General features: G+C 37.9%; 1 protein-coding gene across 1 annotated transcript in view; it reads left to right on the forward strand.

Moving 5' to 3' along the window:
- Positions 1 to 25,971, forward strand: part of Dhc93AB (Dynein heavy chain at 93AB) — a 780,004-nt gene that overhangs the window by 628,948 nt on the left and 125,085 nt on the right. Inside the window, exons 58-61 of the mRNA XM_068228295.1 lie at positions 3,825 to 3,958; positions 12,717 to 12,845; positions 15,914 to 16,067; positions 19,043 to 19,185. Of these exons, the coding sequence (XP_068084396.1) occupies positions 3,825 to 3,958; positions 12,717 to 12,845; positions 15,914 to 16,067; positions 19,043 to 19,185 (560 nt within the window). The remainder of the gene's footprint in view (positions 1 to 3,824; positions 3,959 to 12,716; positions 12,846 to 15,913; positions 16,068 to 19,042; positions 19,186 to 25,971) is intronic.

Below are 25,971 nucleotides of genomic sequence, written 5' to 3' on the forward strand. Positions count from 1 at the left end.
ATAGGATCACCAGATCTCGTCATCATGTCACTGAAGATATTGGTCATGTCATCCTTCGAAATCCAGTGTTTAGTCACTGGCATGAACACCTGAATGTCATTTGTAATGAGGAGTTCCCACGTCCAACTATCCCCACAACCACTCCAGTGCAGAGTGCAATTCCACCCATCACACCTGCTGAGGTTGCAGTTGCAGTTGCCATCAGCGCAATGAAAAACAGCGAAGCAACTGGACCTGATGACATTGCTGTTGAAGTTTGAAAGGAGATGGGGCAATGTGGGACTGAATTTCTTGCAAAATTCTTCAACAAATACATTGTAGACAATGAGGTTTTTATTACAGAAGTACAGACTCCATATTCTCAATATTCCATGTTCAGTAAATTTCAAAGTTCCTTGAAAACTCTTAAGAAATGCTAGGTAAACAATTGATAGGGAATCTGCCACCTGGACAACAGCCCTAAGTGCAGATTGATTGATTGATTGATTGATTGATTGATTGATTGATTGATTGATTGATTGATTGATTGATTGATTCAACAATTCATTCATTCATTCATTCATTCATTCATTCATTCATTCATTCATTCATTCATTCATTCATTCATTCATTCATTCATTATATTGAAACCATGGACTCTATATTAAATTCTTTATAAATAATACAAATACTGTACTAAAGTGTGTCAAAAATAACCAAGAAACTTCCTATCTTCACCACTCGCTGATTAATAAATGTTCAGTTCCTCCCTTTAGATTATTTTCACTGTCCAATTTTCCTTTGTCATTACCTTGCATTGATGTCAAACTGCAGAAGGTATATCTAGCTTCTCTTTCATATTGTTCCTAGAGTTCCTTATGGCATCATTCTTTACTAGAGTAGTGCCAGATAGAATCCGAATTGGGCATTTCACTTTTGGATGAAATGGTTTTAAAAATGTCCATTTCTGACTGTGCTAGGCTGTTGAACCTAGAACATTATGGACCAGCTGTAATGTGATGTAATGTAGGATTCATTGAGACTAATCAATTGACACCTCATACACCGTGCTACCATGTTGGACTCAAGAACTACACTAATTGTTAGGTGCTCAGCAGGATGATTTTTCGTGAGTCCCAGAGAAGAATGACGTAAGTCCATATTTGGCAAAATTCAGATTATTATCTGGTTCAATTGGTTTTGATCATAACCACCTCTGTGGTGTAGTGGTTAGTGTGATTAGCTGCTACTCCCGGAGGCCTGGGTTCAATTCCCAGCTCTGTTACAAAATTCAAAAAGTGGTACAAGGAGTGGAACGGAATCCACTCAGCCTCGGTGGGGTAGCTGAGTAGAGGGGGTTCGATTCCCACCTCAGCCATCCTTGAAGTGGTTTTCCATAGTTTCTCACTTCTGCTCCAGGCAAATGCTGAGATGGTACCTAAATTACCGCTTCCTTCCCTATTCCTTCAAATCTTCCCATCCCCCTACCAGGTCCCTGCTCAGCATAGCCGGTAAAGCCGCCTAGGTGGGGCACTGGTCCTTGTCCCCAGTTCTCTCCAAGACACTGCCCTTGAGGCAGTAGAGATGGGATCCCTCATTGAGTCTGGGGTGGGGATGGAGTGGGGAACCAGCCCTGGAGGATAAATGGATAAATAAATAAAAATCAATTGGTTCATGTCATATCTTGCCATGGGAATAGTGATATAACTCAAGGTTAATATTAAGCATAGTGAAATATTCATAGGAAATTATGATACTGTATAAGTTATTTTATTGTGGTTTCAAATGGAGAAAAGAGGTATAACTAAACTTATGTCAGCAATCATCGGTAATGACTTATGTCACATTTCTCTGGAGATTTCATTTTTTAATAACTGAAGATGATGGCGCTGTTGTGTCACTCGATGACGTCATATTGTGGTCAGATATTGTTGCTAAGTATCTTGGTCCTACCTCTGTACAGTGAGATAATGAACACTGATGTTGCACATGTTGTCTAAAAAAAATTTTCAATTTTAAAACTTCCATGTTTCTATAATGCCCACCAGCCCAAGTACAGAGGTGTGGAAATTGTTGGACTCAAAGGAGAAGAAAAAAATAAATTGCCTCAAGGTTTGCCCTTATTTGTCTTCCTAATTTGTTCCATGGAACTCCCTATCTCTCAGTCAAATATTCATCCGACTTATATACTAAACTTTGTGAAATACTGTATTATTCGTACTTTTTAAAATATTATATTGAGATTAAATATTTCTGTTTGGTCTGTTGCTAATCCTACAACAGTAGTTTCCAAGAGTTTGGATTGTAAATAGTACAAAGCACAGCAAATTGCCAGTGCTGAAGTAAAGCAAAACATCACAGAACCACTTCATGTAATTCCATTTTATCTAATTACACTCAAAAAAGAAATTTAGAAAACTTCTTTGCAATTTAATATTGACTATAATATCATCACTGATGTAATTTTTTTAAAATGTAACTATGTAATGTAGCTATTTATGATTCTGAAGATGTTAGGGATCAGATACCGAGAACGAAGAATTATCTACAATCTGTATAAGAATCAGTCTGCAGTGATAAGAATCGAGGGCTTTGAAAAAGAAGCAGCAATCCAGAAAGGAGTGAGGCAAGGCTGCAGTTTGTCCCCTCTCCTTTTCAATGTTTACATAGAACAGGCAGTAAAGGAAATCAAAGAGAAATTTGGAAAGGGAATCACAGTCCAAGGAGAGGAAATCAAAACCTTGAGATTTGCCGATGATATTGTTATTTTATCTGAGACTGCAGAAGATCTTGAGAAGTTGCTGAATGGTATGGATGAAGTCTTGGGTAAGGAGTACAAGATGAAAATAAATAAGTCGAAAACAAAAGTAATGGACTGCAATCGAACGAAGGCAGGAGATGTAGAAAATATTAGATTAGGAAATGAAGTCTTAAAGGAAGTAGATGAATATTGTTACTTGGGTAGTAAAATAACTAATGATGGCAGAAGTAAGTAGGGCATAAAATGCAGACTAGCACAAGCAAGGTAGAGCTTTCTTAAGAAAAGAAATTTGCTCACTTCAAACATTGATATAGGAATTAGAAAGATGTTTTTGAAGACTTTTGTGCGGAGCGTGGCATTGTATGGAAGTGAAACATGGACGATAACTAGCTCAGAAAGAAAGAAAATAGAAGCTTTTGAAATGTGGTGTTACAGAAGAATGCTGAAGGTGAGATGGATAGATATAATCACGAATGAAGAGATACTGAATCAAATTGGTGAGAGGACATCGATTTGGCTAAATTTGACGAGAAGAAGAGATAGAATGATAGGACACATCTTAAGACACCCAGGACTGGTTCAGTTGGTTTCTGAAGGAAGTGTAAGTGGTAAGAACGGTAGGGGTAGACCAAGGTATGAATATGACAAGCAGATTAGAGCAGATGTAGGATGCAATAGTTATGTAGAAATGAAAAGGTTAGCACAGGATAGGGTGGCATGAGGAGCTGCATCAAGCCAGTCTATGGACTGATGACTCAAACAACAACAACAACAACAACAACTTGTCCTCTACAACAAGTAAAACGTAAAGGAGCTTCACTGCCGTACAAAAACATTTTTGTGGGCAGGCAAGTAATACGTAATGCAACATTGGAAATAAGAAATAATTGGTGTTGAGTCTAATAATTTTCACACCGCTGTATAGTTCTGAAACTATAGATGTATTCTTCATCACAGACAAGCTGTGCTGTTATAACTCCCTGTTTTTTTCTTTTTGTAGCTGCTACTCTTGAGGCTAGAAATATATTTTTAACTAATGAAAATTCCTTGAGCTAATTTACTTCATTGTATTATTACATGTTAGCTGATGAGGAGGAGGCTAAAGTGAGTATCATAGCCCAGGAAGTGTCGAAGAAGCAACAGGACTGTGAAGCAGATTTACTTAAAGCAGAACCTGCTCTTCAAGCAGCACAGGATGCCCTTAACACACTCAACAAGGTAAGTTCAGCCAGTTACTTGGCATTTCTTCTTTCAGGACATACAAATGAGCCAAAATTAACCAGTTGTATGAGATTATCAGAGTTGTTATCTAAGTGAAGAGTACTCCTTAGCATGTTTTAGACCCAGTGAGTTGGCTGTCCTGTCCAGTTAGGGGCGCGCAGCTATGAGCTTGTATTCGAGAGGTAGTGGGTTCAAACCCCACAGATGGCAGCCCTGAAGATGATTTTCTGTGGTTTCACATTTTCACACCAAGCAAATGCTGGGGCTGTACCTTAATTAAGGCCATGACCACTTCATTTCAAATCCTTGCCCTTTTCTATCCCATTGTCACGATAAGTCCTGTCTGTGCCAATGCGACGTAAAGCAACTTGTAAAAAAATAAAAACATATGTTTTAGTGAGGGTTGAAGAAAGTATATTTGCAATCATTGGCTCTCTCCTCATCGATCCCATGTCTGCTTTCCAACTTCATCATTAAATTCAACAAGCATTCCTAAAAATCTATGTCATCATCATCTTGAGCAGTTTCCAGCCTATGGCCGGGTCTATCGTTGATTCTTTGGTTCCAGTGTATGGGACCCTCACCAGGATTACTTGATTCAAGAACTGGAAATAATCCAAAGAAAAGCAGCTCGATTTGTTCTGGGTGATTTCTGACAAAAGAGTAGAGTTACAAAAATGTTGCAAAGTTTGGGTTGGGAAGACTTGGGAGAAAGGAGACAAGCTAAACGACTGAGTGGTAAGTTCCAAGCTGTCAGTGGAGAGATGGTGTGGAATGACAGTAGTGGACGAATATGAGTGGTATCTTTCAATATGAAGATAAAGTTGGAATTTAAGAGGTTAAATTGGGGCAAACATTTGTTTATAGAAAGGGGAGTTAGGGATTGGAATAATGTACCAAGGGAGATGTTCAATAAATTTGCAATTTCTTTGCAATCATTTAAGAAATGACTAGAAAAACAACAGATAGGGAATCTGCCACCTGGGCAACTGTCCTAAACGCAGATCAGTAGTGATAAATTGAGAAGGGCAAAGTTTTATGACTGCATGCCCTTACTGATGTCAAACCTCCATGGGATCTAAAAGAGTATTCCTAAAATGGAGAATAGATGCCTTTGTAGCTTGCCTCTAATGTGGGGTACAGTTGCTACCTGATGGGTTTTAGAGACATTTCCTCTGATGAACCATCACCCTCCAAAGAGGGCTCCTACACTCGAAGCCATTGGCCCTCTCAGGGTGTCAGATTAAATCCCATCGCACAACACTTTGCAGAGTTGCTGGCTGTGGGGTCCACTCCATTAGTATAGCAGAGTTACCTGGGCAGACCACAAATCTATACATTATATTGTGTGATGTTAAGGGAATCCTCCCAAATGGCAATATCTACCTATACAATTAAAACCTTACATCTATTAATGGGGGGCGACTTTGGACATTTTTTCACTTTACTTTACAGCTCACTGACACAGGTAGATGGCGACAATGGGATAGGAGTGGGAAGGAAGTGACCATGGCATTAATTAATGTACAGCTCCAGCATCTGTCTGTTGTGAAAATAAGGAAATGACAGAAAACCATCTTCAGGGCTGCTGACAGTGGGCCTCGAACCCACTATTTCCTAAGTGCAAGCTGACTGCAATGTGACTCAAACAACACAGCTACTTGCTCAGTGGGACAGTTTATGGACATTTATATGTTTGAAATAACAATAACAACATCTGTCCATTTTGTTGTACTTTCTGACTTTCTACTCTTACAGCTGGGCTGAGTAGCTCATACAGTAGAGTGCTGGCCTTCTGAGGGCAACTTTGCAGGATCGTTCCTGGCTTAGTCTGGTGATATTTGAAGGTGCTCAAGTAAATCAGCCTCGAGTCAGTAGATTTACTGACATGTAAAATAACTCCTGCGGGAAAAGAATCCCAGCACCTCGGCATCTCCAAAATTTGTAAAAGTAGTTAGTGGAGTGGGACATAAAATCAATAACACTATCATTATTTATTTCTTCTCTTATACTCTCCTTATGAAATATAAAAATCTCTCAGTGATGGCCCTCCAAAGTGAGGGTAGATACCCAGCCAGTGAAGGAAGCAAGGAGACAGAAACAAGCTTGCTGGGGCCTGAGACTTCTTATATCACAAGAACTGAAGTTGATGAGAATGGAGCCAATCTATAAGGCCTGTTGAGAAAATAACTGAACTTTGAAAATACCATTCAAATTCAAAGCCTTAGCAGTTTCCAGTAAGTGGTGCTGTGTAATGATATTGTTACAGGGTCATACGACTGTCAGCCTGTGGTATTTCCTGAAAGGATGAGTGAGTCATGCTGGAGAGCTCCCGGCCAATCTGAGAGCATATGATGGCCCGTACTTATATTGTACTTTTCGTATAGTGTCTCTGTGAATTTTCTGGAAGGCGAAACTAGAACACTCCTATCATGGCTGGACCTCAAAGATACTATAAGTTCATCAATAGGTATATAAATGCAGGTTCGTGGTGAAGAGGTGGCAGTTATTGAGTTCCTGTCATTGTGTTATTGTAATGAGTGTTGAGTAGCCAGTTACAAGTTGTGAGCTAAGAGTTCAGTATGAAGAGAGGTTACGTGAGTTGATTGTGCAAGTTACTGGTCTTGTCTGAAGTCGAGCCAAGTGTACAGTGATTGTGTGTTGTGATAATGAACGTCCATGCATTTGAACCTGGCTGCATAGAACTGCTATGTGAAGTGACTGCTGCGTGCAAAGTGAAGTGAAAGGTGAGACCTGTTGGTCAAGATTATGGAAGGATTGCCCATACCAGCTAAAGACTGCTAGTTGGAGACCCACTGTGAGGACAATAAAGGACTTGTAAATAGCCAGTAATAGCCTCTACTAAATTAGTTCAAAAAGACAGTCAGTGTTTTATTCGTAACAGTATCTTTCCTACTAACCAGCCATGTGGTGGTATTTATTGTTCTAAGAGGAAGTACAATTGGGCAACTATCCTCTATTAACACTAAGCAGGCAAGTATGGAAAGGGCCTGACACTTCAAAAAATGAAGGCATCGGCCAAAGTATAAAACGGGCTATGAAGGGCATGAAAGTGAAAGACTCCCAAGGCCTCGTGGCCTAATACCGTCAAGGTTGGAAAAGAATAAGAGTTGACCATGGGAGATCGGACAGGATAGATAAAAGTGAGGAGTCTGGCACATGCAAGCGGAAGCCATGCCAGAACTCAGCTAAGGGCCACGTGGTTACCAACCCACACTCCAAAGTTAAGAGCCCCTGGGGCCCCTTTTAGTCACCTCTTACCACAGGCAGAGGATACCATGGGTGTTATTTTACTGCTGCCACCCACAGGGGGATTACCAGCCATTTACCATGCATTTCTGAAACTATTGTTCAGCAGCTGTTAAGTTTACGAGTGTGTTGAGTACAGGGTGGTCAGAAACAACATGAACTGGATGTGTGTTGGTCATACTGATAAAGAATTTAATGTTTTGTGCCATTGTCATTTTATCAGCTGGCTGTACATTGCTGGTAAGAATAACAATATTGTTGATTGAATTTCTTCCGTGTTTAACATGTTGAATGTCCATACAAATAGCTTCTTAAAATTATTGTTGGGACACTCCCAACATCATATCACACTTAGTACCTTAATGTAATCAACAGACTTTTTTTTTTAATTTTTTTTAATTTTATTTATTTCAAAAGAGGCACCTGAGCCAAGGCTCATAATGGTGCAGTACAAATAATTACATTTGGCAACAAAGATGAGATTTGAGAACATCAGCTTCTAGGACAAAAATATAATATACTGTACAATTAATAATTATAATATTAATTACATTTGGCAACAAAGATGAGATTTTAGAACATCAGCTTCTAGGACAAAAGTATAATATACTGTACAATGAAGAATAATAAAAATAATATTAAGGTATCCTAGTGATAGAAACCAGATATGAACAGCAGTGATATAGTATACTAAATCGGTACTCTATAGGCTTGGCATTTTTACTTTTAGAAAATTAACAAGCTTGGTTTTAAAGATAGGTAAGTTAGCGGCTTCTCGAATATGCTCAGGAAGGCTATTGAAAAACTTTACAGAAAAATGCCATAAAGAATTAGTGCCATACTTAGTAGACTTCAATGATTTACAGTGAATTTTAGTAGATCCTCTTGTACTGTATGAATGTATGTCAGAATTCAAGTTGCAAAGTGTGTTCGAATGAGTTTGTCCATTTTTCAATTTATACAACATAATAGCTGAAGCTTTTTTACGAAGACCATCTAGTGACAGCACATTACAATACTGGTAGACCTGTATGGTTGGTGTTAAGGTGGGTAAGTTGAAGAGTATTTTCAGTGCTCTTTTCTGTAAGATACTGATCTTTTCAAATTGTTCTTTACTGCAACATGCCCAGATATGAATCATATAATTCAGGTGGCTTTCAATTAGTGCATGATAAATACTCTTCAACAGTCCACGAGAAACTTTGTATTTTAATCGGCTGAGTACACCAATAGCAGGAGTTATTCTATCACACAGCATTGTGATGTGATTCTCCCAAGTTAGCGACTCATCTATGCAAAGTCCTAGAAATTTGGTTGATTGAACACGAGGTACCACTTGGTCATAGAAACTCAAGTTGATGTCCAGAGGAAATGTACATAATGGTTTGTGAAATATGATATAATTAGTTTTATTATGATTAATTCTTAGTCGGTTGGTAGTAAGCCAGGTCTGAATTAAAGATATGTCATGTTGCATCTTTTCTTCAAGATTATATGTACAATTCCCTGTGTAGAAAATATTTGTGTCATCAGCAAATAATGACAACTTGCCGAACAGCGGCAAGTTACCAATATCATTGACAAATACAAGAAATAATATTGGTGCTAGAACAGAACCTTGAGGCACACCAGTTGTTATAGTCTGTAACGTGCTTTCTGCTCCCATACAACTAACGAACTGTACCCTGTCTCTGAGATAATCTGTAAACCAGTTAAGTGCTAAACCTCTAACCCCTGCTGCTTCCAACTTCAGTAATAAAATGTTATGGTCAACTGTGTCAAATGCTTTCTGAAGATCTATAAAAAGGCCTGATGCTACCATACATGAGTCTAAGGACTCCTGTAACTTAATAATAATGTCTTCCACAGCATTGTAGGTACTAGAGTTAGGCAAAAATCCGTACTGGTATGGATAAAAATAGTCATTACATTGTAGGTATTTTAATAGCCTATCTTTGACCACTATCTCTAGGATTTTTGACACAATGGGAAGGACTGATATAGGTCTGAAGTTATTAAGATCGAATTTATCAGACCCTTTATACACAGGAATGACCTTGGCAATTTTTAACTCACATGGAACAATACCTTCACTTAACGATTTGTTGATTAACTTCGTAATGCATGGAATTAAATGCACAGCTAGACTCTTAAGTAGGTTATTACTAACACCATACACATCACTACAGCTGCTATTTTTTAATTTTTTTATTATTTCCGCAACTTCAAGGTCATTAGTAGGTTTCAAAAACAATGAATTACTTGGCCCATTTCCAATATTAGGTGATTTGTGGGTAGGAGTATTGGTAGCTAATTTTTTTCCTATATTAATAAAGTGGTCATTGAATAATTTTGATATTTCTACTGGACAAGTCACAATATTATCTTGAACTTTGAGTTGGAAATTCCTGTTTTTGTTAAAATTTGATGTTAAGATTTCATTGACAATTTTCCAAGGATTGTTTTTGGCATTACTTAATCTATTTATGAAATATGCATTTTCCAACTGTCTTTTAAGCTTTGTTACCTGATTACATAATAGTTTATAGTCATTTATCAATTGCTGTGATGCATAATCACAGCCCATTTTTACTCTAAGTTGTTGTCTTTTTATTTTACCGTAAAGTTTATTCTTTTGATCAATGAGGCTGGAAAGTGTATCATTCATCCATGGGCAATATTGCCTACCTTTGAATGTCTTATTATTTGCTTTATAATTCTGATTTATAGGCCTACTGCTACTATTGGCTTCCTGCAGATAATTGTTAAGTTTATTTACTATCACATCACAACTATCACCTTCACTGATGATCAGAGGATTGGTAGACATATAAGCATTCATGTTCTTCACATTACATGTTTTTGGTTTCAAGTATGAAATTTCTGTTCTCACTTTCGATAACAAATTTATATCGCAGACTAATAAATTATGATCACTATAATCATTAATTATATTATACAGTTTGCACCTGTACAGCTTATTGACATAAACATGATCTAACAGACTAGCTGTACTGTTAGTAATCCTGGTGGGAAATCTGCTGTTACATGGATTTTGGTTATAGCATTCACATAACCGCTTAAGTTCAGACGCTAGTAGACTCGGCTGAAGTTTGTCAATATTGAAATCTCCTACAGTAAAACACATATAATTACTATATTTATTCCATATATCCTCAAGTACATTAAGAAACTCTTTGGAAAATTTCAAATGGGGATTATAACATCCCAAAATAAGAATATCCCTCTCCAGACCGCTGACTTTAACCAATAAAAAATTGTACGGAGTACCAGGAGTGTTAATCGAAACTAATATTTTAGCTTTATAGGGTTCTTTAATGTATATAGCAATCCCTCCCCCTCTATCTTTTGTTCTGGAACAAAAATAACATTCATAACCTTTCAGATTATAATATTTCTCATCTTGTGGGAATAACCATGTTTCTACTATAATAATGATTTCTGGTATCTGTACATCTACAATTAAACTAGTTAAGTTTAGCCATTTATTACGGATACTTTGCGAGTTAGCATAAAAAATTCTCAGATGGCAATCTCTGGTCTTAAGTTGTCTTAAGTTTGTTAACTGAGCCTCTACAATTTCCATGTCATAATTCAAGCTGATTCAAGATTAAGAACATCTTCGATATTTCGTATGCTTATCACATTAGAGTTATCATCCTTCCTAACAAAAATCTTACCTTCCCGTGTCCACACATACTTATAACCTTTCATTCTTAAATCCTTGGCCCTCTTAAGAAGACCTTAAGAAGACTTCTTCAAGTCCTGAATCAAGAATTTCATTGATCCACCAATACTGATTATTTTTAATGAAAAACTCACATAATTCAACTACATGAGGACTTATAACTTCTATTTTAACATTCACAATCTATCATTCAGTTTTAAATGTTATTGCTTTTATCTCATGATGCTTAGCTTGTGTCTCATCATTTTTATACATCTCATTTTTTTTTTGTATCTGGTGTATATGTATATTACTCCAGCTGTTGATGTCCCCTAGGGGACGAACCATGTACTAGTTTAAGGTATCAAGATGTATTGAACAGGCAGATCCTTACATAGAATATTTGAGTGTATTCTTAAGTATTTTCAACTTGATTTAAACATCCAGTAGGATACAGTGCAGTGAAGGAAACAATTGCAAGCTTATGCTACCAAAACTTTCTAACTGCCAGCTCCCATGTTTATTGATGGAAGATAAAAATCATTGCTCAGGACTTTCTTCAGGGAAATAAAGTGAAGGAGATGATTTATATTGACATGTAGTGAAAGCTAGTTTCATCATTATGGACCAGAAACAACAAAACAGCAGAATATGAAACAGCATAATCGTAATTCACGTACAAATGAGAAAGCAAAGACAGTACAGTCTGCTGGAAACGTTATGGGTACCATTTTCTGGGATGCAGAGGGGTGCATTCTGGTTGATTTTCTTGAACTTGGGGAAACCATAAATCCATAAATGCTGTGTTGCCTATTCTGCAATAAATGCCATGGAAAGTTAGAAAGTTGACCATCCTTCTGTACGATAATGTGAACCCTCGCTTTTCTCAGCTCACCAAGGAAGAAAATGGGTAAAATTGGTTGGAGATTTTCTGCTATACCCTGTGAACAATCCTAACATGGCACATCTATCACATTTTTGTTTTTTGAAGTAACTTTTTTTTGCTTTATGTCGCACCGACACAGAGAAGGTCTTATGGCGACGATGGGATAGAAAAGGCTTAGGAAGTGGAAGGAAGCGGCTGTGGCCTTAATTAAGGTACAGCCCCGCATTTGCCTGGTGTGAAAATGGGAAACCACGGAAAACCATCTTCAGGGTTGCCGACAGTGGGGCTCGAACCCACTATCTCCCGATTACTGGATACTGGCCGCACTTAAGCGACTGCAGCTATCAAGCTCGGTTTTTAAAGTAACAGATGTAAGGCCAACACTAAGATGTGACAGAGGATACAAAACTGTGTGTCGTATCTGCAAGTTACCAGAGTGGAGTTCTACCATAAGGTATCTTCAAACTTGCAGAATGGTGGGGAAAATGTGTTGAAAGAAATGGAAATTATGGAGTTAAGATGGTATATGCGGTTTTTCAATAATAATAATAATAATAATAATAATAATAATAATAATAATAATAATAATAATAATAATAATAATAATAGTAATAATAAATGCTAGATCATGAAAAATTGGTACTCATTAGGTCGATACAACCTTCATGCTTATTTAAATCTGAAATGATGTGTTTTAAAATAATTTAGTTCCAAACAAAATATGGAAAGTACTTTGATGAACTTTTCTGTGCATTTATATTATGAAAAATACTCTCTTAGGAAAGTTGTATGTGTTGTTTTTTTTTTTTTTTTACAAGTTGCTTTACATTGCACTGACACTGATAGGTCTTACGGCGACGATCTTAGGAAATTATGATATAGTATGTAATATTATGTTGCTCTATTTACAGGCCAACTTAACTGAGCTGAAGTCATTTGGTTCACCTCCTGGAGCTGTTACAAATGTCACTGCAGCTGTCATGGTGCTTCTTGCCCCGAATGGCAAAGTTCCCAAGGATAGGAGCTGGAAGGCTGCTAAGGTAAACTGAACACATTGCTGACTGAATGATCCACACACTGCACATCCCCTGTGCCCAGCTATTTTCTGTGCAACTTAATGCTAAAGCATTTGCATAGAATCAAATTAGCCTGGCTTCACTAACCTTGTACTGATTGTGATGAAATTTACTGGAGACCTTCTAAAGGAATTCCAATAATGTTTTCTGGTGTGGTAGGTTGTGTAGCAATGACCTCAGTGAAGAGGCACAGATTTCACATTGTTTTGAAGGGTGTAAATCTTCAGCATCATTACTCAGACTTTCCTCAGAAGAGATTTCAATATCGAACTTACATTATTTAGCATCACTTGGGCTTTCTGAATACTTATTCGCATACAGTTCATTAAACATTTTGTCCAGATCTAAACACGTAGTCAGTCTGGGAAGCGCGATATTACCCACCACATGTCTCTTGGAATGATGTACACAAGAGGTTGGAAAACTAAGAAAAAGAATCATAAAACAGAAGGAGAACATAGAGGAAAGGTACCGTATCATGGAATAAACAAAACCTTCAGCACTGAGAATCTATCAATCTTGACTGCCAGCTAGTTTTAGAAGTTTCAACAGATGTCACCGAATGTACTAATCTCATGAACATGAGTTAATTCGAGACCCATCAGCAATGTTCAGTCATCTGAAGACGAGTAGACTCGGGTCCTGTCGGCAATGTGTTAATTTTCTGTTCGCGATTCTTTTTTTTTTTAACAAGTTGCTTTATGTTGTACCAACACAGATAGGTCTTTTGGCAACCATGGGATAGGAAAGGGCTAGAAATGGAAAGGAAGCAACTGTGGCCTTGATTAAGGTACAGCCCCAGCATTTTTCTGGTGTGAAAATGGAAAACCATCTTCAGGGCTGCCAACAGTGGGGTTCAAACTCACTATGTCCCAAATGCAAGTTCACAGCTGCATGGCCCTAACTGCATGGCCAACTCACTCGGTCAGAACTTATTTAGTTTTATAGCCAAATGTAGATTATCAGTATTACATTGTAAGAATCCTATTCCTGTGGCTGATATTGAATATCATTAAGCAGATCTTCTCAATTTACTATGCCTCGCCCACCAGAACCGAGCCATAAATCTTGTCACACTTATCAAAGCATGGGAATCAACATCTATATCATCTGGTGGCCAGGCAGGCATCAATTTTTGAAAATGAGACAAAGTGTCTCATAGTGCATTGGCACTGCCGCTGGCTCCAAGTAGCCTACGCAGTGGCCTCCACGGTATGCACTAGCCATGCGTCTTGGTAGGTGTGCTATTTACCAACTGATGAGCCCAACTTAGCACACTGCGGCAAAATGCTGGTGACCAGGAATGAGTTAGCTGGAAATTTTATAATGTCCAATAGCGGATCAACTATATTGGTATTATAAATTTACTCATTCGGGACAAATATTTCAGGTTGTTCATCGGAATCAATATCTGTATCAACCATCACTACCGATGGAATCCTCACTACCGAAACAGCCAAGCATATCAGTAATGCATGGCAGAAGTGGCGGTCTGTGATGGGTGTGCTCTGTGATGAGAAAATTCCTGAGCAGTTAAATTCAAAAATATATCAGACTGTCATCCATCAAGTTGCACTACAGTATATTGTTGCTGAGTGCTGGCCTGCAACAAAGGAAGTGGAAATCAGAATGCTTCGCTGCGACATCGGGCCTGACACTCCACGATCATGTCACGAATGATGACGTCCATAGTAGATACGGAATATCACCAATCACAGACAAGATGCGGGAAAGTCGGCTAAAGTGGTATAGAGACATGCTTCAAGCAGACAGCTCATCTGTCGCAGGCAAAGATTTGACCATGGAAGTTGCCGGAAGACCAAAGCAGCGATGGCTCGACACCCTTCACAATCACCTGAAGATCGTAGGTCTACATCCCAACCAGGTATATGATCATGCCAAGTGGAGAAACAAAGCCTAAAATGTGGACCCCATAACACTGTGGGACAAATACTTAGGAGAAGGAGAAAGAAGATAATTTCAGGATTCAGGAGAGAGCAAGTGTAAACTTCTGTTATACCACACACAAAACACTGTTTTAACATGTTCAGGTAGTCAGACACCTTTTAAACAATCATCTTGATTTGCAAACTAAAAGTACAGAAACATTGTACATTATATGAAAAACATTTATTTACTAATATTTCCTTTCACTCTGAGGTTTATATAATCAGAAGAATGAACAACTTTTCAGGCATTGTCTGTAAGACTTTTGCCGTATCTTCTGTAACTCGCTTACTAGTGCAGGATCAGCCATGTATTATTCACACTCTGTAAACTGTTCAGGGCTTATATTAAAATAATAGTAGATTAACTGTGGAAAAATTCAGATTGTTGCTCTTTAAAAATCAAGCCATATTACTAAAACAAAACAAATTCAGGACTGTTTTAGATCATGGTCAATGTAAGTTGGATTAACTGATCTTTTCTTCGAACAAGTACGAAAAATATACTGTATACATTTTGAAACTTGATCACAAATAGTGTTAACTTAATAGATGTTAAAACATTTTAACTCCATAATACTTTGACGTTGCTGATTCTTTGTCACTGTAGTCATCGTCTCAGCTGTGCATTAGCTGTGGATTTCAGTTATCCACAAATTTTCAATCCCACTTAATGCTTATAATTTTCTGGCTCCTTGGATGGATGTTCAGTATTGTTGCTTTTGATTCCCTGGGTTCGATTCCCAGCTGGGATGGTGGTTATGTTACATCTTGTTAATTCCTCACACTCAGGATTTATTTGTGTTTGTCTCAATACATGTCTCTTCTTATACCCAGAACACATTACACTACAGATCATCACAGAGACATGCAACAGTGAATACATCCCTCCACATAAGGTTGGCTTTAGAAAGGACATGCAGCTGTAAAATAGGACCAAATCCACATGTGTAACACAGCTCACATCCATAGCTATATTGGGAACTGTATTTAGAGAATATTATTTTAGATTTAGTAAATCAGCTATTTGTATATATGTTTGCTTGAAATAATTCAGATGCTTTCAGTTCCACCTCTTTTCTGTAGATCGTAATGGCTAAAGTGGACAGCTTCTTGGATGCACTGATCAACTATGACAAGGAAAATATACATCCAGAGATCATAAAATCCATTCAGCCATACTTGAAGGACTCAGAATTTGAACCTGAGTTTGTGCGAAGCAAGTCAGCTGCAGCTGCAGGTGAGACCCAATTGCCAGCTTGTAGTTTTATTCTTGTTTTTAAACTAAAATTGATTTGTATATAAAATGACAGTGAAATATATTGTATACATACATGGTGGAATATGAAGAATGTTGTGCACTTTTATTTTGAGTACTGCCATTGTTGTAGGTCTGATATCCTAATTGTGGTAAAACCTTCAATAATTATATTTTATATAATAGATAAAATGATAGGAGTTATGATGATCTATAAATTGTGTTAATACAGTATATTAATGTTTTGTGTCCCCGGACGTTTAACGTCCATATACTTATCCTGCTTATATATTAGCATGCTCAGTTTACGATGAATAAGGTACCAGTGGACAGGATTTTTAAAGACTTGTAACATAGCAATGGACGTATTAACACACAAAGACTTCCAATATGGCGACAAGAAACATCGCCAATTGGTCATTGGTGTGAAACATGTATATATTCTTTGTAGATTCTTTTAAAAAAAGAGCCATTGTCCTTTACGGAATAAAAAAGGTAACGCAAGTGCGACAATAAAAAAGAGAACAATTGAAGAGAACAGCATTTACGGTATACGGTATATTGTAGTGAGAATAAAGTTGTTACACAAAGACGTAAATGTGTTCTCGTGTGATATTTTTCTTTCATAAATAAAAAAATTACATATTGAGAACAATACCATATTTATATAAATTTATTCAGAACTGCAAAAACAGTTGTTATCACTGTAGAACTTGTCAAAAGGTTAGAACCTTTCAGGTACTTAGGAAGTGTATTCTCCCAGGCTGGTTGTATAGTAAGTGAATTTGACCTGGGTGGATTCAGGATACCTTATTCACTAGTTAAAAGTAATAGACATAAAGATAGCGAGAATGAGTGGACACAGAATTCCTCCAAATAAATACTGTATTTATTTATGTGCACAAGTTTGAAACAGTAGTCAAGATTAAATTTCGTAGAGGTATACCTGAGTCACGAGATACCAGAAAACATAACTGATCTTCAGAAACATTTTGTGTTATTTTCAGGTCAAAATTATCATCTACTGATATATTAGGGAAGTGTATCTTCAATATAGTAGATCGCATGCATGATTTGCATGTCTAGCATCCCCATTCTGTTTATCATGTGCATGAATTTTGCTGCTTGATACTTGTTTGTTTATTATTTCTGTGTGCATTTCATTATATTATGTTGTGATTTTGTGTCTTCAGACAGCGTTGTATGTATTTATGTCTGGATTTGTCATTGTTGCTACTTACAAGTATGAAGGATTATAGTATTGTTGCTACTTGTCAAAACTGTCACTGGGTTTATTTTCTATAGTGATGACAAATCTCCTTTCAGATTCATCTAGCTTGTTTTTCTATTTATGCATTTTTTTAAAAATTTCATGTTATTGCTTGCTAAGAGGAATTAAATAAAAAATAACAAGACATTATCAATCATCATCAGAATTATGAAAAAGGGGAAAACTAGTATGTAAATAAGATGTCAGAGGATAATTCCAGAATGACTCTTACAGAATTAATGTAAATTATTAACTCTTTTAATGTCATTCATGTTGATGTTTAATATTTCTTCAGTAATCAGTTTGTTTTGGGAGATTGTTGTTGACATAACTGCCCACCCATTTTATCTTTGCTTACTAAGACAAAATAAACAGTTTTATAATCATCCTTTTCAGTACAGTCACAGTTGTTATCACTGTAGAACTTGTCAAACCTTATCCCGTGCTGTTATTATATATAAATGAATCCTGTCAAATATATTACATTGCATGAGATATTAGATATCTCAAGCCATTGACTTCATATGCCAGTAACTTGCTTCGGAATATGCCTGACACTGAGGAAGAGAAGAGGAGGAGGAATAGAAGAAGAAGAAGAAATGAGCACGCACTCACTGACTAGAGAGAGATAAATATTATATATCATGCCGAAGCACCCCGGTGTGTGTGCAGTGCATATGTATGTACTGTATGTTATAGCAGCATAAAATAAATTTCTTAATCTTAATTTTATTCGGCTGATGATGTCTACAAAATAGATGAAATATGTTCCAATTTTTAAATGTTAATTAAATTAATAACAAATTGTTTTAGCAGCTTCAAAAATATATTTCTCAGAAATAGATAAGCTATTTCCTCAAAATTTCCTGCACAGTATTTCCCTTGATGAGCACTACTCCTGGGAGGTTCTTCTTAATCTGTTTACCCTCCAGGGTTGGTTTTTCCCTCGGACTTAACAAGGGATCCCACCTCTACCACCACCACAAGGGCAGTGACCTGGAGAGTGGGACTTTAGGTCAGGGGATACAACTGGGGAGGAGGACCACTGCATTGCTCAGGCAGCCTCATCTCCTCACCTGCTATGCTGAACAGGGACCTTGTGCAGGGGTTGGGAAGATTGGAAAGGATAGACAAGGAAGATGGAAGGAAGCGGCCTTGGCATTAAGTTAGGTACCATCCCGGCATCTGCCTGGAGGAGAAGTGGGAAACCATGGAAAACCACTTTAATGTTGGCTGAGTTGGGAATCGAACACCCCTCTACTCAGTTTCACTTGACCTCCTGAGGCTGAGTGGACCCCGTTCCAACCCCCGTACCACTTTTTAAATTTCATGGCAGAGCCGGAAATCAAACCTGGGCCTCCGGGGGTAGCAGTTAATGATGCTAACCACTGCACCACAGAGGCGGGTCTTCAGAAGTATTTCTAGAAATTGTTTCTCAGTTCCTATTTTCTTTTTCTTTTTTTATCTTCTGAAGAGATTTGTTGTATACCATTGACTAGCTAATGTTCTTAGTCTTAAAATGAAAATAAATGCATAAAAGGATAGTCTCATGGAAGTTCCTTCTTTTATTGTGCTTCATACAATGTGGTTTTCATGGTCAAATAACGTTTACAAATATTTTTCAAAACTTTCTGTCATGCACAGTTTGGACACTAGTTCTGTAACATTAATATTCTATATTTTCTAGGTCTGTGTGCCTGGGTTATCAATATTATCAAGTTCTATGAGGTGTACTGTGATGTAGAGCCGAAAAGAAGAGCCCTTGCTCTGGCAAATGCAGAACTGGCAGCAGCTCAAGACAAGCTGGGTGGTATTAAGAGGAAAGTGGCTGTAAGTACAAGTATCTTGGTTGGCATCATCATCCTCCTCTTTTCCCCTTATGCAGCTCCTGCCAGGTCAGGGCATTTATGGTACTTCTCCACCTTCCTCTCTCCCTTCCACCATTCTTTTTCCATCATTTGTCCCAGTCTAGGTTTCTTCTCTTTGCACTCCTCTTTATCAAATCGATTCACCTCGTTCTAGGTCTCCCTCTTGTTCTCTTTCCCTTGAACTTCATCGTCTGTTTGGTCTTCTTTTCTCCTGCAGTCAAGTCAGGATCATCCTGCTACTGTATGTGACAATAAACAGTACTACCTGTGACTGTCTGGCTGAGGGTCAAGCGGCCATTGCCAAACTTGACACTCAGACCACCAGTTACGGGCGGAGGAGTCCTTCCTTTGGGGACCAGGGAAGCCGTTGTATAGTAAATTACATAATAAATTCACCAGAAAGGAGAAAAGAGTCAGTGGTTTAGACAGTGGAAGAGGACCCCAGTCCCATTGGTAGATAAAACAGAAGAACTTTCTCCTGTCAGCAACTGGTTTTCCCCTTTTTATCATTCTCAATGCAATTTTATTTCAGTGTAGATAAATATCATATGAGATACATTCACTTCCTTGCATAAAACCACGTTATTGCCGCTAAGCCTATTCCTTAACAACATACAGTCACACACAATTACACACAACACAACACTGTAAAGGGAAACACACTGAAGCAATTTGCTGTTGATTCTGTCAAGTACAGATATCGACAAGTCCTCACACTTATCATTCACTTCACCATCACACAGTCGATTCTGAAAAGTACAGAGATAACAACAAGTCCACACTCTGATTATTCACTTTACCATCACAAGATAAGACTGACTACCCTCTCACTCAAGTCGAACCTGACAAGTTCAGATATCAAACAATTCCTCGGCTCACTGTAGCACTTACTCTAACCCACTCTCTACACTCTCTCTAACTCTCACTCTCTCGCTTCTCAGCCTGTCAGCTCAATATATATACCGTTCGACAAACATTCTAGAAATATCGACTTCTGGAAATGTTCTTGCAACACTCTAAATGGAACCCATCCGAACATACAAGGAACAATACATTGACTGCTTTCTCGATTGGAGTAGATCAAACTCGAATGTTTGATTACATATACATAAACCACAGTGACAAAATTTACAAAATTCCCAATTTTTCTACATGCATCTGGATAATAAATCATTACAGTAAGTTTCCAGAAACCTCCAAATGTATCGGAATGATAGAGGATTATACCCAATATTCGAATATTACACAGTTTTCTACAGTGTTCGATTACACAGATTTTGAGGTCAGACGTATTCATAACACGTATTTGAGTTAATACAAATGTACAGTACATATTTATAGGGTATAATCGTATTTAGCATTTAACAAAAGATTATTAAAATATATTAAACATAATAACGAAAGTTGATGTGTCCACAAAGACGCACACGAAATGCTGTCAGTTAGTACACTTATTTATTTCACCTTAACTTCACAGGAATATACACACAACCTAGTCAACTGCTGTCACTAGCAAAGTACACACACCAACAAAGCTGCCATTTTAACAATTGCCTGTCACAGCAAATGGAGGTGACAACCTTAAGACACAGTTGAAACAGTTGACTGCTGTCTGTCACAGCATGTTGGTTCAACACAACACGAGGTCACAAATATATTCCTGTTAAACATAACTCTTCTAAACAATAACTCATCTCTATCATCAAGATCACCTCCTTATGTAGGTGGCTGTCCAGGCTTCTAGAAAGATGCATTACAAAAAATACCTCCCTGAAAATTCTCGAGTGCCTAACAACATGGTTATAATGTACAGAATATTCTACCTTCATCTCGTCTGATCTAGTGCCATTCAGTATGTTACAGTGTGTTTCACAATTCTGCAGTGGATTACAAATCATATATACAGGTAATAATAAATTATATACAGGTTCTTACATTAATTAACTCATATAAATGTCTGTATACAGTACATGTTTCATGATGTAATCTCACAAACACTGCGATCATAAACTACATAACTATTAATAATAATAATAATAATAATCATCATCATCATCATAATAATAATACAAGCTCGATACTTGCATTATTTACCCATGGCTGAGAGAATATTGTTTTCAAGCTGTATCAGTTTATCACACTTAGGTCAAGGTTTTACAAGCATTAATTTATGAGTAGGATGGTGTACATATGATATTTTTCATAACTCTTATGATGACTGATAAAGTCTGTTATTTTTCTCTTCATTCCTCTTTGCAAGTAGTAAAATGAAATAAGAAAATTATCTCATAAATAGCAAAAATAAGCTAGGTTATCAGAAAGGAGATTTGTCATCACTATAGTAAATAAACACAGTGACAGTTTTGACAAGTAGCTACAATGCCTCTGGGAGTGGCGACCCTACCATAATAATACCGTAAATATGACTATGGTACTTCTAAACTTGGTATGTATATCATCACTTAAGAATGGACACCTCATTTGTAGTAGAAATCTGATATTTTTTGCATCGCACTGATGTAGACACATCTTTCGGCGACGATAGGATAGAACAGGGCTGTGAATCGGAAGGAAGCGACCATATCCTCAATTAGGGTACAGTACCAGTATTTGCCAATTGGGAACCTCAGAAAACCATCTTCAAGGCTGCTGACAGTGGGGTTCACAGCTACGTGAACCAAACCACACAGCCAACTTGTTCGGTCATTTTCACTTAAATCCCATTCTAATTCACAATTCGAATCTCTATTTGCCAGCATTTTATTTATCTCTTCATCATGAAGCACACACTAGAAACACTTTGCCAGCGAGTTACTGGTTTCACTATCAGTTGGATAGCAGCAAGACACAAAAAATTCTCATAGCAGTAAATTGAGAGTCCAAACAACATGAAAATATTTCCACAAAAGGCCGAGGGTGTGCATTCACAAGGGAGTGTACACCAGGTGTGATCTAGTAACTTTATACAATTTGCTTTATGTCGTGTTGATGCAGATAGGTCTTATGGTGGAAAGGGTGGGAGTGGAAAGGAAGCATCTGTAGCCTTATGTAACGTACAACTCCTGCATTTGCCGGGTGTGAAAATGGAAAAAACCTTATTCAGGGCTGTGAATGGAGAATGCTCGACTGGATGCTGAGATTAGCAAGAGGATTCAAGCTGGAAGTTGTTTCTATCATAATGTAAGAAACATGTTATGGGTCAAAGATGTGCCAATGGAAGGAAAGGATACTATGTACAAGATGTATTATGTACCCATAACTACTTACGGGGCAGAAACTTGGACAATGACAAAGAAGGATGAGAGTCGAATACAGGCAGCTGAAATGAAGTTCTTGAGGAGTATGATACAGAAGAGTAGAAGAGACAAAATAAGGAATGAGAAAATCCGGGAAGAAATTGGAGTGGAAAAAATGAATGATAGAATAGAGAAGAGCCGACTAAGATGGTTTGGGCACATAAAGCGAATGAGTGACGAAAGAATGCCAAAAAAGGTGATGGAAATGCAAATGCAAGGCAGGAGAGGCCGTGGACGACCACGATTGAGATGGACAGACACAATCCAACGCAGTATTATAGGAAGAAACCTGGACTGGGACACAGTGTTGGAGGAGGAGTGGTGGAAAAACCGAAAATAGAGAGGAACCATATTTGCCCCTACTCGGCTACAGCTGAATAAAGGGAAATGATGATGATGACCAGGGCTGTTGACAGTGGACCTGGAACACGCTATCTCCCGACTGCAAGGTGACAAGCTACATGGTCCAAACCGTGCAGCTACTCAGTCAGTCATCTAGTGACTAGAGAATGAACTACAAAGGTAATTCTACATTGAGATATGAATATCCAGTCTTTATAATCCACTTTTAGGCTTCTTACAGTTTTGAACATAATGTTCCAGTAAACATTGTCAAAGGCTTTCTCTGCATTAGTGAAAGCACTCTTATAGCATTTTTTAATAGTTGTTCTAAGGTTTAGGATTATCCCCCTTGTTCCACTATTTGTTCTAAACCTGAATTCATCTTCTGACAGATTTTTCCTCTACTTTTCTTTCCATGTGATGGTATACAATTCATGTAAAGAAAAAAAAAAGGCATATGGCTTTTAGTGCTGTGAGTGTCCGAGGACATGTTCAGTTCACCGTGTGCAGGTCTTTTGATTTGACACCCGTAGGTGACCTGTATGTCATGATGAGGATGAAATTATGATCAAGACAACACATACACCCAGCCCCCGTGCCAGCAAAATTAACCAATGATAGTTAAAATTCCCGACTCTGCTGGGAATCGAACCCAGAACCTCTGTGACCAAAGACCAGCATGCAAACAATTTAGCCATGGAGCCGGACACAGTTCTTGTGATAATGTACCAGAAAATTCACATGTTGTGAATATTGTAAAGTACGTAGTGGAGGATACATATAAGTTATTATATCACCAACATCATCATTTTCTCTTATTCAGCTCCTGCCGGGTTGGGGTATTATTGGCACTTCTCCATCTTCCTATTTCCTTCCACCATTCCTCTTCCACGAGCTTGTCCCATTCTAAATTTCGTCTTCTTATGCCGCTCTTCACTGATTCAATCGACCTTGTTCTAGGTCTTCCTCTTACTCTCTTGCCCTCGCACTTTGCCTCCAGCATCTGTCTTGGAAGTCTATCCTCCTCCATGCTCTTTACATGTCCAAAGCACCTTAGTTTATTCTTTTCAACTCTCTCATTTAGCTTTCCTGTCCCAACTTCGTTCCTAACACCTTCGTTTCTCACTCTGTCTTTCCTTGTCTTTCCTTTCATACTTCTTAGGAATTTCATCCCACTGGATTGAATTCTACTCTCTTGTCTGCTAGTCAAAGTCCAAGTCTCAACTGCATAAGTCAGTATGGGTACATAGTACATTTTGTACATTATCTCTTTACTTTTCCTTGGTACTTCTTTGCTCCAAACAAGTTTTTTTACACTTTGGTAGAATGCATTACCCTGCTGTACCCTCCTGCTAATCTCCATGTCCACCCTAGCATTTTTCATGAATTCACTTCCTAGGTATTTAATGCTGTCCACACTTTCCAGACTCTGACTTCCAATTTTCACAGTGCCCTTTCCTTGCCTTTCCCCTCTTGACATCACCATAGTCTTGCTTTTCTCTGTACTGATTTTCATGCCATACTTCTAAATTTTTTCGTTCAATACATTTAGTTGTTGTTGCACTTCTTTGCTGTTCTTGCCCCAGATCACATCTTCTGCAAATAGCAGTCAGTATCTTCATCTCTTTATCTCCATAGCCTTCCTTTGTTTCCTTTACAATTTCATCCATGACCATAATAAACAAAAGAGGTCCCTCTCTTAGTCCAGTCTTATTCCTAAACCATTCTGTCTTTCCAACTGGGGTCAGTACTCTGCTAACACAGTTGTTGTACATTGCTTGCACCATTTCTAACATTTCTCTTCTGAGTCTCTTTTTAACCATGGTTTCCCAAACCTTCTCTCCAGGGACACTATCATATGCCTTTTCTATATCTATGAAAGTCATGACCAGATCCTTTCCATATTCCCAGTTCTTTTCCATCAGCTGTCTCATGCTAAAGATTGGGTCCACTGTAGATCTTCCACTCCTGAAGCCGTATTGTTCCCCTTGTAACTCTGCTTCAATCTTTCATCTCATTCTTCTTTCTAATATCCTTTCCAGTATTTTAACTACCTGCGATATAAGTGTGATTCCTCTATAGTTACCACAAACTTTCTTGTCCCCTTTCTTAAACACTGGTATTATTATCCCTTTTTTCCAGTCTTCTGGTACACATTTGTGTTTCCACATTCACTTAAGTAGTCAGTACAACCATTGCATACCAACAGGTCCAGCAGACTTTATCATTTCCACACTGATTTCATCCATCCCTGTTGCTTTCCCCATCTTCATCTTTTGTACCGCTAACTCCACCTCCAGCATTGTTATATCATCCTCTGTTGTTGAGCCCTCACACTGTATTTCTTCTATCTCCTCAGTACAGTTCTTCACATTCAACAGCGTATCAAAATACTCCTTCCATCTTCTCTTTATCTCTTGGGTGTGTTAACAATTCTCCATCTTCCTTTTTCACTAGCTTTGTGATAACTCTTTCTGTCCTCTTATTTCTTATAAGTCCATACAGCATCCTTTAACTGCCACTTATCACTTCCATTTTTTGTGTAAATTCTTCCCAACTCTTCTTCTTTTCCTCTCCTACCACCTTCTTACATCCATTTGCTGTTGAGATACTTCCTTTTGCTTTCTTCTGTTTGATCTTGGTTCCATTCTTGCCAGGCTCTCTTCTTTTCTTTCACCACTTTCCTCATTCCACCACGGTGTCTCCTTTTTTTCACTCTTGTAGATGTCCTGCCACAAGCACTCTCTGCTGCACTATCAAATGCCTTTTTAAAATTAGCCCACTCTGCTTCTACATTATCCACTTCAGTAACTGGGATTTGTTGCTTCAGTCTCTCCTGATAATTTTTCTGTACATTTTTTTCTTTCAACTGCCATACTTTTATTTTGCTTTCTCTTATCTCTTTTAGGTTTTCCATTTTTCCCAACCATAATTTTTCCACCACAACTCTATGGTCACCATCAAATGCTTCTCCTGGTAAAGCTGTCACATCCATCAACTTCCTGCAGTTTGTCCTTTCCACCAAAAAGTAGTCAGTTACTTATTTTGTTCTTCTGTCACCTCACCCATATCTCGTAAATTTCCTGCTTTTCTTTCAAAACCATGTATTC

The sequence above is a fragment of the Anabrus simplex genome, chromosome 6, assembly GCF_040414725.1.
Source record: "Anabrus simplex isolate iqAnaSimp1 chromosome 6, ASM4041472v1, whole genome shotgun sequence".
Taxonomy (NCBI): Eukaryota; Metazoa; Arthropoda; class Insecta; order Orthoptera; family Tettigoniidae; genus Anabrus; species Anabrus simplex.